Source organism: Hypanus sabinus, chromosome 19 (genome assembly GCF_030144855.1).
Source record: "Hypanus sabinus isolate sHypSab1 chromosome 19, sHypSab1.hap1, whole genome shotgun sequence".
NCBI classification, from domain to species: Eukaryota; Metazoa; Chordata; class Chondrichthyes; order Myliobatiformes; family Dasyatidae; genus Hypanus; species Hypanus sabinus.
The window spans coordinates 21,609,229-21,622,307 of record NC_082724.1 but is presented as its reverse complement, the minus strand read 5'-3'; the positions used below and the strand labels follow the sequence as shown (position 1 = coordinate 21,622,307).

Sequence of the window (13,079 nt, the reverse complement as noted above, 5' to 3'; positions counted from 1 at the left end):
TATATTTCCTACATTTTGCCATGGTTGGTCTGGAGTATTTTTCTTGTGGGGGTGGATACTAACTTTACACGACTTTAATTTAGGTGCTTTTTCAATTATTATATTCTGTATTATATTAACATTGTATGTTTAACCTTGCACTGTATTAATTTCCTATTTTGCTCTTGGGGGTTTTTTTGTAGTGTTGTAGAAAATGCATTAAAAATTTTAAATAAACAAGTTGTAACAATAAACACAGAATGAAACTGGTAGCTCATTGTTAACAAACTGCCAGCCCGTGGTTCATTGCTTATAGAGCGCCCCATAGTTTTCAGGCCATGCAAAAATTTCCTGCTCAGAGCAATGGTTGGTCCGCGCAGCTGTGGAAAAAAAAAGAGGGAAAGTTGTATACAAGATACATTTACAATTGTTAAAGCTGAAAAGTTCCAAAATACTACTCACTGAACATTTACCCAAAAGATTTTAACAACTTATTTATAGCTTATGGCTCATGTATTTAAAACTGATATGAAAGGTTTAAAAGATATGAAACTGTTGGTAAACATAGTAAGGAAGATAGAAAATTGTTAGGACCAGCTGAAAGAAGAAAATAACTACTCAAACATAATTGTTTTTTTGGTTGGTAGGGATGGCTTTGCAGACAAAGAGGGGGTTAGGGGTCAGGTTAGGGTTTAGGGACAGAATGTGGGGAATTAGAGGTCAGGCTGGAGTCATTGGCGGGTTCTAGGATCGGAGTTCCATGCAGGCAGGAGATATGAGGGCCAATGACCCCCAAGGTACATGAATTGGCGACACCAGAGTTTGAGGCCTAGTGTTTGGGGTACCATCAACAGGGAATCTGAAGTTGGTGACCTAGTGTTTACTGTTCTCACCGAGAATCATCACTGGCAAGTATTGGGTCAATACCAAAGATCAAAGGCCGAAAGTTGATCGGAGGTCTAGAAGTCTGCAGAAGCCTAAGCCTGCGAGTCTCTGGAGTTCATTGAGGAGGTTGGAGTCCAATGTCTGCAAATCCACAATTCTGCTGGAAAACTGAAGATGGCTTCTTCTGGGATTGGAGGAAAGTGTGTGTGGGTGGTAGGAGGAATGCGGCTTGTTCCACTGCTGTTGTTGTGTTGCCTGTAATGTCCTGTTTGTGTTACATTACCGAGTATTGTGGGTGTGTTATGCTGGCATCTGAATGTGAGGCGGCACTTGTGGGCTGCCCCACTCTTACATTGTTAGTCTGCGTTGATTGTTAACACAAACAGCATATTTCATAATATGTTTCAATGTACGTGTGACAAGTTAATGAATCTGAATGCATGTCCAGGGTGGACAGTGATTGGGCTAAAGAGGCTGAAGGAGAAGTGCAGCAAGTAATGGTATCAGTAAATTCTGGGTATTGTGTAGCAGGAAAAGTTAAAAATACTTTGAAGTTTATGGAAACAAAGAATACTGCTATGATGATGAAAACAGAAAGAAAAAGTACAAGTAGATACATGGGTATTAGATGCATACTCAGAGAAGTTAAAGGGTAAAATTTGAAGCAGGGAAATGTTGGCTAAAACTGATGGCAAGGAAATGAAAAGAACCGCGATGTGAGCAATCTGAAGCCCAACGTTAAGCTGAAAGGTTAGCAAAACAAATAAAGTGCGCTGTCAATGCTGGCACTTTCCAAGTATGAGAGTTTTTTTGCCATAAAAATAAAAGCACCTGGTATGTAAAGCAAACTGTATGCCCTCTGCTGGGTTGTCACAGTTGAAAAGTCAAATGGCTCCTAGTGACAACATTTCTGCACATTTTAATTGCAGAAGAACTTCAAACAAAATGAACAGTGTATTCAAAAGCCTGGCTGCGCCATTTAAAATGCTGCATATGAGTGCACGTGGTATTATGTGGCTGCACATGAACATTATAATTGAACAGGTAAATTCTAAATCATCCCTAAAGAAGATGGCAGAGTTTCTCACCGAAATGTTGGTTATAATTGATACCTGTACCTGGCCAGAAGTCCAAGAAGAGTTTATTATTCTTCAATTAGTTTGGTTATTATGGAATAATTATGAAAGAGTAGGTTTGCATTGCCCTTCCTCAGTTTTGGAGTTTTCAATACTTAATCTTATGTTATATTGTTGGGAATTCATAATTCCAACTTGACCACACATTGCTCATTATCCAACCTTTCTTCCTTATGTCCCATGTTGCTTGATCCTCTAAAAGATTTTGTTTTCTTTATATAGTCTCCTCCCCTTTCAATAAGACAATCAATGCCCCTTGTCCTTAAAAAAACGCAGACTTTTGATTTGTGGCCTTGAAATTCTTCCATGCACTTTATTTTTGATGTTAAAACAGAATTATGCATCACCCCAACATTGATCACGAAAGCTACGCAAAGAGTGAGATACCTAAGTGCAAAGTTTTACAGTGTGGTTAGATTTCTCTATATAATGCCACTTGAAACTGGCATTGGTGAGTTCTTGATGTAGCACTGTAGGGGGAAATACATGTCAGAATAAAACTGAGCTGAAAAAACAAAAGTACCACTGAAAAATTAGGAGACAAATTTTCCAACTGCTGCTAAGCCTTCCAGAAATGTTTGCAAAATGCTCTAGTCTAGGTTAACTTAATAGTCAACAGAGCAGACTACAAATTTAGAATTGAGTGAACAATTTGCTAAGCTCTTGTGATTGCAGCCGCATAGCATCAACAAATGTTAAAAGTAGCATCTTCTGGGTGGTGATCTACTAGTCTGGCTAACCTTTCTTAATCTTTCTGACACAATTAAAAACACCATCCCTCACTACTATCCATTCTCCATGAAAATGCCTTTGCTTGGATCAACTCTTAGCAATCACAACCACAATGGGTTCTTTTCTGACTCCTAAATCAATAAATACATTTAGAACAATCTAATCCCCATCCTGTTCTTCTGGAAGAAAATGCCTGTGGTGACATCATCCAGACACTGTACACAGTGACATTTTGTTCCACTGGCCCACACTGCACTCAATCCCTCCTGCTTCTCAGATTATTTCTTCATAGACAGACATAGACAAGTTACCAGTTCCTTCAGTTAAACATTTGTGAGGTAAAAATCATAGGTTTTGGTGTCTACCACAAGCTCCATTCAAATCATATCACAACACTGTAGGAACTCAGCAGGTCAGACAGTAACTCCGGAAAAGAGCAAGCCATCGATGCTTTCGGCTAAGAACCTTCATCATATCACTTGTCCCAGTCACTGTCTCATGGTGAACGTAAATTGATGTAAATAGGGTGGGGGGAGGGAGGTTGACAACGCCAGGAACACTTAGCAGGTCAGGCAGCATCTTGGAAAAATAAACAATTAGTATTTCAAATCTTAGGCACTTTATCAGAAGATGGCCCAATTAAGTAATAAAACTGTACAAAGTTAACAAGGCCAGACAAGTGATTTAAGCCTCTTAAGTGGCTTCAAATAAATTGTAATATAATCTAGTTTAATCTCTAATAAACATGTAATCTAAACTAAGATACTGTTTTTAAATAGTGCACCATTTTTATTTACTAATGTTTTTGTTAATTTAATAACCAATAAAAAGTTTTCCCTTCTTCTAGATTAATTTTCTTGGCCTTTTTTAGATGGTACCCAGGACCATCATCATTCTCCACTTCTAATATTGCATTTATACAATATTGGCCTCAACTGATCCCTTTGCTCTTCCTGTTAATGCCATATGTTCATTAATGCCTCAAGACTCCCATTTCTTTCCTGTTTGTGGCTTTCTACATAACTTTTTATAGACATGCAATTACTTCAATACACATGGGTAAACTAAACATAAACCTATTAAATTGTAAAATTATAGGAACACAGAAGGAATTAATTTGACCCACTGAGTATGTGCTAACTTCTTAAAAAGACAAATAATTCATTGTCCATTTCTTTCCACATTGTTTCACTTTTTTAGGTTTTCATACAATTCTTTTCCACTACACTTTTTATTTTTATTTGGAGATGCAGCCCCTTTGGCCCTTCGAGTTGTACCACCCAGCAATCCCCCGATTCAACCTTAGCCTAATCACAGGACAATTTACAATGACCAATTAACCTTCTAACCAGTACATTTTTGGATGGTGGGAGGAAACCAGAGCACCCACAGAAATCCCATGCACACACGTGAAGAAAAGTTCAAATTTTTAAACAGAAGATGCCAGAATTGAACTCCAAACTCTGAAGCCCTGAGCTGTAATAGCATCGCGCTAACCATTACATTTCCATGGAGTCTATTTATATTTTTATTCCAACTGGTAGTAATTCTATGTAAAAAGTACTTTTTTTCTCATATACAGTGCCTTCTTCTAAATAATCTTAAGCAAGATACTTGCTCTGTGAGTAGATAATATGCCAAGCAATTTTATGTGCAACAAGAATTATTCAGGAAACATTCTCAGAGGAAAAATTACAATTTAAATTGTATCTTCTGTAAAGTAATTTTTTTTTTTGTTTGCCTCAATTCACAATTAGCCTGAAAATAAACAGGTTTTTTTCCAAATTCTGTACTGAAAAATTACAGTGGAATGTTTTTGTTAGTTATTTTGTACAAAAATGTTTCTTATCCATGACTATTTCATAATGACTATGAATCTCACCTTTAAATACAGATCACTGCCATTTGACTATCCAAGAAGTTTATACTCATATAAAAATACAAACCTTAGAACTATTATTGGAACAGACTCCGTCCTCCAAGAAAACTTGGATTTAACTGGTAAAAAATATATCTTTTTTTTGGTAGCCAATAACTAAACACTTAGTAATTGGAACTAAGCAGCTGAGATGCAGGAAATCCAAGAAAAAATAGAAATTGCCAGAAGCACTCGGCATCCTTGTAAAGCGTAATAGGGGCTTGATTTTTTAGATAAAGAACTTTTCGTCAGAACTGGATAAATAAGACATTGAGTGTGGCTTAGGTTACAGAGAGGGGTAAGAGTGTTCAATAAACAGAGGGGATATCCAAGATAGATCGGAGAGCAAAGCTGTCAAAACTAGCAGTTAAATACAGAGAGCTAAAAGAAACATAATGAACAGAATGATAAGTCACATTATTGAGGAGAGAGGGAGGAAGATGAATGGTAACCTGAAAATGTTATATTCAATATTAATGCAGGCAACAATTGTTAAAGTAATAATTTCTTTAAAAACCAATTAAAATTTACATGTATACATAAAGGTATATTTACAATTTACAGAAGAATAAAGTATTTACATAATTACATTTAAATCTTGTAAAAGGATGTTGCATTTTGTAACTCCAAAACATAAAACTAATTGAAAGGAAACACAGAGCCAGGCTTTCTGCCAGAGTGTAGGTGCAGATGTGATTCCAAAGAACATTAAAGCATTTTGTGAGTGTTTATGATGAGAAGTACTTCGGACTCTTCTTCCAGCTCCATCTGTAGATAGGCCTCAGCTAAGTCCACTTTGCTGAAGTGTGTTCGACCAGAAAGGTTTGCAGAGATATTCTCTATCCTGGACAGAGAATATTGCTCAACTTTCAATATTGGATTGATAATGACCTTAAAATCACCATGCATCCTGACAGATGAATGCTTCTTGACTATTGGAACTACTGGTATTGCCCACGGGCTCCATTCAAACTTGAAAAGAATTCCATGCAATCTAGCTCACTACTTAATCACAGATGACATAAAAAACTGGACAGGCTTTGTAAAACTTCAGTGTGAAATTTTCATTTAACACTATTTTACCCTTGCTATAACTGAGTTTTCCAATTCTATCCTTGAACACTGCTGATGCATCTTCCAGTCCCTTTCTTATAAAACTCCTTTCTACTTGGTGTCTCTAGAGATGAAGCTCATTAGCTCCTCACTAACAGCCACTGGGCTCAGTGGTGAGAAATCCACCTTTCGCAAACTCTACGTCTCGAGCAGGTGTGCCTTGGGTCCCACCTAAACCAGGAAGTAGGGATGTCTCGACCGCCTGTACCTCAATCTGTGAGAATACTGAGTAAGTATTGTTGCATGTAATTATAAATAAAGAATATTTCTGAAATGTCTACTTAACCAAATTATTATAGAAGAAAGAAGATGAAAGACAAAAAGAGCACTTTATAACTAAAACAATCTAATTGCTCAAGGTTGGAGCTCAGGTCTTGCAAAAAGCTGGATGTGTTACGGCACCAACTCCTATTCACCAGTCACCAGTAGAATTTCCCATCTTAGACTTTTGAATCGCGCATTCCAGTTGGATCGAATCCTACGGCTGGTTCTCTCAATCTTCTTCTCTCTATCTCCCTCCGAAATGACCTCAACTACCCCAGAGTCCATCTCAAAACCTCTCTGCCCAGCTATCTCTAGAATCTTCTCCCAATTCCACCATCCTGTTTGGCTGACTTGACATTCCTAAGCTGAACATCACAACCCCTTATCTTTAACGGTAACCCAAACACTACCAGCAGAACACACTGCTTCTACAGAAAGCCATTAAGTGAACTAGCCTACACATTAGCATTAAGGTCTTAACCAGGGTGTGACACTTAATTTGGTTTTAGTTAACTCTATTGTGAGGATTGTGGCATGCAAATAGCAGATGGACCTCCAATCAAGTTGTAGTTGTCTCAGCCAATGATGTCCCCGCAATGCCAGTCCTCTTGCTTTTACCACATACAAGTCCAATGTGATTGTTGGCTGTATTTCACTGTTGTGAAGGTCATTCTTACAGGAGTTATCTTTTCTCTAGTATAAATTCTTAGTTGGATATCTGTAGGCTTCAGTTCAGGATCTTTGAAATGCCATTCAAATGCATTTTGTGGAATGAGTGAAACAGCTGAGCCAGTGTCCAATTCCACTTTAATTAATTTCCCATTGGTTTCTATCTGGTGTAAGCTATATTGCTTTTCTATTGTTAGTTTTTTCACATCATAAATCTCAAAGCTATCCAGTCCTGTGTCACTTTCTTCATTATCAGATTGTTCATCAACAGCATGCAGATTAGTGTCCTTTTTGAAAATGCAACTTAACATTTCAGCTTTTTCTCTTCCCTGGGTAATCCATTTATTTTTGTCTGCTGAACATGCTCTTTGTATGTGTCCAACTTTGTTGCATTTTCTGCAAGTTTCTCCTTTAAACCAGCATTAGCCTAGTGTACGTAAGCTTCTCCCACAACAGTACCACGATTTGTTCAGCCAGGCTGGTTTCTGTTTAGACACTGCAAATTTGTCCATGTTCACTTTCATTCCTGACTGCAACGCAATGCATCTCTGTCTGCTGTTACTATTGATACAGCTATTTCAATTGCTCTTTTAAATGTAAGATGTGCTTCAGTTAAGAGCCATTTTTAATGCTTTCTTGTAAGATTCCTCAAAATAAATCAGTGCATCATTAAGTTCATTACTGAACTGACAATACTCAGACAACTTCTTCAGTTCAGTCACATATGCTGAAATAGATTCCCCTTTCTTTTGATTCCACTTATGACACCTAAAGGATCCTGTAATCAACAATGGTTTTGGTTCTAAATGTTCCTGCATTACTTCCACAATATTAGCAAAACTCATTTCTACTGGTTTGGTTGGAGCAGTTAAACTTCTAAGCAAACTGTATCCTTTTAAATCCAATGCACTCAGCAAAACTGGCACTCACTCTCATTGGCTATTTCATTTGCTTCATAATACTGTTCAATTCGCTCAGTACACAATACCCAATTATCTCTTGTGCAAGCCAATCAATCTATCTTCTGATGTAACCAGCCATTTCTGCATTTTTTATTTATGATTATTATCACCTGGTATTCATACTGTAAATTTGTCAGCTTTCTGCCTTTATTTTAACTTAACTGTTCCCATCCCTTTCCGAAAAAGCACATGCTTCCCTGCTTATTTTTAACCCAAATGTCTAGCTGCGCTTTTTAAAGTCTCGAATGTCTCAAAGAACTTGAACAGGTAGTCTCACTTGAACGTCTCATTGAACTTGAATACTGTAATCGTCTCGAGTTTGTTTTACAAGTACCTCGACACCATTGTTCTGTTTTATACCTCCAAAACATGAAAGGATACACGGAGCTGGGAATGCACATCTTAGTTTTGTTTTTACTTTTAGCAAGACATGCACGCATGATGTGGTGGTGTGATGATGTTGCCATTCACATACTTTTACATATAACCCATGATGAAATATTTAAATGAACAAGAATGTTTAATCCAAAATATATTTATAATATTACTCAATATTACTGAAATATTAAACACTCAACAGGATCTCCCTCCACAGATGTGAATGAATCTTCCTGTTTTAATGTCTCTTCTATCCATAATTGCCATTTTTAAAGTAATTATTACCTTTACTTTTGTGCCCACCATTTCAAGGGCATTCTCTTCTTTGATCTTCTTGCCCTTGCTACAATGTAAAACTTTTCCAGTTTTGAAGAAAGATGGTGAACACAAAAGTTGATAGTTACTCTCCTTACTGATGTCCCCTGACTTGCTGAGCCTTTCCAACATTTTCTGTGTTAGCATTGGACAATTATTTTTTTTCCTGATAGTGGATTTTCTTATTAAAACTTTTAGTTTATAGCAAGTTCAACATTTTATAGACTCCACGAATTTAAAAAGAATTGTGTGATATATCAAAATGCTATTTAATCTAATGAGAGCTAAAATTTTTAAAAAATTTACATTTCTTTTGTAATTTTTTTTATTGAAGTTCATCATCAAACAAACATTTCCATAAGATGTATTTCAGACATTGTACATATTTATCATATAATCATATATATCACAAATCTCCACAAAGTATTTATCTGAGGTATACACTTAAAGAGTGGAAAGAAAAAAACAAGCAAAAGGAAAGAACTATTAACAAGTAGGGAGTGATCTTTTAATGATAATGACAAATATTTGATTAATTTCAAAAACTAAGTTATGTTAAGATTATGATGTTGCAATTACTTTGCTTGAAATAAATTTGGACTGGTACATGGACAGAAAAGATTTAGAGATTTAGCTAAACACAGGCAACTGGGACTAACTCGGACAAGTATGTTGGTCAACATGGATGAGTTGGGCTGAAGGGCCATATAATTTGCTATATAATTTGATGAGTATTTGAGAAGAGTGATTTCACATGATGCTTTTCTAATTATTCTTCAGAATAATTAATTAATATTAGTGTTCCCAGTCACTCACAGGGAAGTAGCAGAACATGAGCAGTTTTCCAACTCCTACAATCACTGTATTACATGTCTAATTCTTCATTATATGTTCTAGGACTTCCACATTGCTAAACAACTATTTGCTTACCTCCAAATCTGAATTATATTCATGCTGCAAATGAGCATTTTCAGCAGCTTCAACAAGGCGCTGTAAAAAAAGACAAAATCCAATGAAGTTAAGTAAGTTAATTGCAATACTATTGGTTATTCACATTCTGTATATCATTTATTTATTATTAATCATAATCTTTGTGCATGCACCCAGAAATCTTGGATTTCTGAAATGTAATTTGTTAACTTACTGTTCCACTGGGTCCCAAATGATAAGCAATGGGGCCCAATGTTAATGAAATTGCCCAATATCACAATATGATGAGAGCCAAGATTATAAGGAATGGATCACGAGATAAAGGTTAAGGGAAGTTACTTTGTTTTAATTACTTTGCTATGGTTTCATGTCACTAATTGCAAATAATGGTTTCCAATTGATCATGTACGTTTTAAATCATGTACGTTTTAAAATTTTTATTTCAGAATTTTTATTAATTTTTAGAATTTTAAAAATTTTGAATGTTTTTAAATTATTTTCAGGTTTGAGAAGGCAACAAAACTTTCAGGACTAATTGGGGAGCACTCCTCAAAGGACTACTGGATGCAATGCTGCCAACCAAGTAGTGTCAGTGGAATTCTGAATGTTATGGCAGCAAGATCGACAGCAGGTAAAGGACAGCACAACTGTGAAGGGACTGAGTGATGGTACAAGTTGGGGGTCAGTAAATTGGTCACATTATACCGATTCTTTATGCAGTGAACACAGTTACATTTACTTCTTACAGAGTGATTGTGCTTCTGTGAAGTATTCTGTATGCACACTAGACATTCCCATTTTAATGATTTCATGTTTTCAATCACATCATGCAAAACTTACAACATTATACCTTCCTACTTGCTCAATCAGCAGAAGCTTTCCTAATACACACAAAGCCCTGTTGTTAATTACTTCAACTTTGCCAGAGGATGCTTGGAAACTAAATTTCTTGGTTAAGTTTGGGCGTCATTGCGGCACTTCTCCTAGAAATAGAAAACTCAAGTATCTGGAAATTGGATTGCAACCATGTTTTGCTGCAGCTAAACCACAATAATGCCCAATCAGCCCACAAAAATAAACCAGAAAGCAAGATTACAGCCAGAAACAGGAGATGAAACAAGAATGTTTTGGTCCAGAACTTCATGTGATATTGTGCAGTTGTCTGCACTTTCCTATGCATCAAACACAAAAGGTCCTCACCCTTAATAATACATTAGCCACAATTCACCCAGCATAATGTAGCAGTCCTTACTTGTGAAATTGAGTTCTGGGGAGATGACTTGAATGCAAAGGGAAAGGCATTCCAGAGGCACAATAGGAAAAACACGGGAGGAGGTGACAACAGTGGTTTGGACTAGGAATGAAAATCCCACACAGTGAGATAAAGTATTTCAAGTTTTCAAGATCTCCCCACTCTCTGAATTTCATCAACACCACACAGCCAAACCCATTCCCCCCGGCATAACCTCAATATTGTGGTCAACAGCCTCATCAAGCTCCAAACCACCTTCTATCCACAGGCCTTCCACAATCTTTCAGACAAGTTTGTGAACATTTTTTTAGAAAAGGAGAACATGGAACAGAGTAACCATAGAGTTGGGAGGAGGAAAAAGATGATGGTGGTTATGATGGTGGTCATGATGATGGTAATGATGATGGTGATGATGATGATGGTGGTGATGATGGTGATGGTAATGATGATGGTGATAATTATGATGTAGGTGATGATAATGAGGAAGAGGAGGGAGAATTCAGTGCACCACCATGCTTGGTGCCCCACTGTATCACCTCAGTGAGCATATCAGGCCAAAGTGACCAACATCACCAGGTGAGAAAGCAGATCGTCTTAGCCCGCAGTCTGGCATCTGGCGTAATGAATGTAGGGTGGCTTATCAAGCAGGAGAAATTGAGATAGGTACACAATCTATCCAGGCTCAGAGAAATCAGATGAGAACCCTGATGGAAGTTTCATGCCCTCTTTAAAATGGATATAATCTGAAGAGCCCACATCCATACTCTCCAAGAAGGTTATGTGGAGCCAAACACTCTGCTTTACAAAAGCTTTTAACAACCCACTCCAGATTGCCTGCTTGTTCCAATGGTAGTTGTGATGGAAGCACAGAAATCAACCAAATTCTCGCTGTCTGTGCATTCTCATCTAATCTGGCTTGACAAACTCAGCTACAGTATATGGGAGCAGCTTCTTACTCAGAAAGAACAATGATCAGCCATGAGAGAGCCATTGTACATCCTCAGCAAACTACCACTCATCATTGGAGATGGGCCTGCTACCCATAAATAGTTCACATCTTCCCATGGACAAGGAGATGCCACACATCAGCAGAATGCTGCCCCTCGTGGGCAGAGGTTCTACATGCCTATTGGAGCAGAGACGTAGCGTGTGAGGACTCATCTCTCTCCTGTAGCAGCAAAAATGCCTCACCACTCCACATACCATTCCTCACTATCAGCAAGAGCCTTGCTGGTAAATGGTTGTGATCTGAGTCTGAGGAGTGAACTCAGCTGGGGCAGTAGGGTCTGTCAGCCAAGTCAGCCCCAGTTCTGGAGCTGGAAACAATGATGCAGCAGCCAGAATGCCAGCAGATGGCTTTTCACTCTTTACCCAATCCCCTGGTAAGTTGCCTGGCTTTCTGGGTTCAACACATTGACACGTTCCCAATGGGTACTAGTTCAGCTCCCAGCAATGTCCCATTGACAGCTACCTTAGTCTTGTCCCTTCAATCGGCCCTGGACAGCAGCCTGACTCCAGCTACTCTAAGGTCAGAGGTTCTCATGGTCATCAAGAATGCCAAACCATCCTCAAAGAGAAAGGAAGTTGCCCTCCAGAACCACACAGGGTATACTGCAGCAATGGTATTCGGAAATTGACACTCAGCTTCAAGGCTGGAACATGAAAGTAGCCTTACAAGGATGCCTTACTTTCCTGAATCCCTTTATTGTATAGAAATTTCCAATTGCAGTATTGAAATATGTTCTAACAGAATGCCAATAACACCTTTGGTCATGCAGCAATAAATCACAATGTGTATTACAATGAATCCCTGCCTCATCTAGAAATATCACTGTCACGTTTGCAGGAAAAACCTTGGTTGTCCATACATTAATTGCTGCGTTCACCTTCAATGTCATAGAATCATTGTAGAAAGACCCAGATGATCTTAAAACAATTAAACTCATGCAGTAGTTATTATATTGTTGATATTGATTCTGCCTGATCCGCAAAGCACAATCACTGTCACATGATTGTTATCCTTACTTGCATTTTTGCAATAGTTTTTATGGCCACCTTTGAGGGAGAGATGTCTTTATGAAACATACGTGAGATTGCAAGGTAAAGAGACGTACAGGATCTGCTGAATGGTTCCCCTTTAAAACAACTCCCATCTTATGCAAGGGATTGAAAGATTGGGATCTGTTTTACTGAAGAACAATGATGGAGGTCCTTCACTAAAACTTCCTCCCGATAATCTTCTTCATGCTCCTCTAAATCTGCCATTCTCCAGTCTGGACCTCATTTCCCAAACATTCTTAGTCTTTGTCTGACACTAGTTTCATCCTTGTTTGTCGCTATCTGCTGCACACAGTGCAGACAGTGAGGGAGCGAGGCCTCCATCGGTCAGGGCCCACCATGGATGTTGCATCCTAGCTGTCTAGATACACAAGCTAGGGCAGAGCGATATGCAAAGCAAGCTGTTGCTGTTCTAGCAAGCTCTCCCTCTCCATCCATCTGATGAGCTCAAAGGAACAGCAGAGACCAATACAATTTGGTACCAGCAG

General features: G+C 38.0%; 1 protein-coding gene across 2 annotated transcripts in view; it reads right to left on the bottom strand.

The window, feature by feature from the left end:
- Positions 1 to 13,079, bottom strand: part of cacna2d3a (calcium channel, voltage-dependent, alpha 2/delta subunit 3a) — an 893,404-nt gene that overhangs the window by 528,357 nt on the left and 351,968 nt on the right. For both annotated transcript variants that reach the window (XM_059944148.1, XM_059944149.1), the window contains one exon: positions 9,282 to 9,341. In XM_059944148.1, coding sequence (XP_059800131.1) covers positions 9,282 to 9,341 — 60 coding nt within the window. The remainder of the gene's footprint in view (positions 1 to 9,281; positions 9,342 to 13,079) is intronic.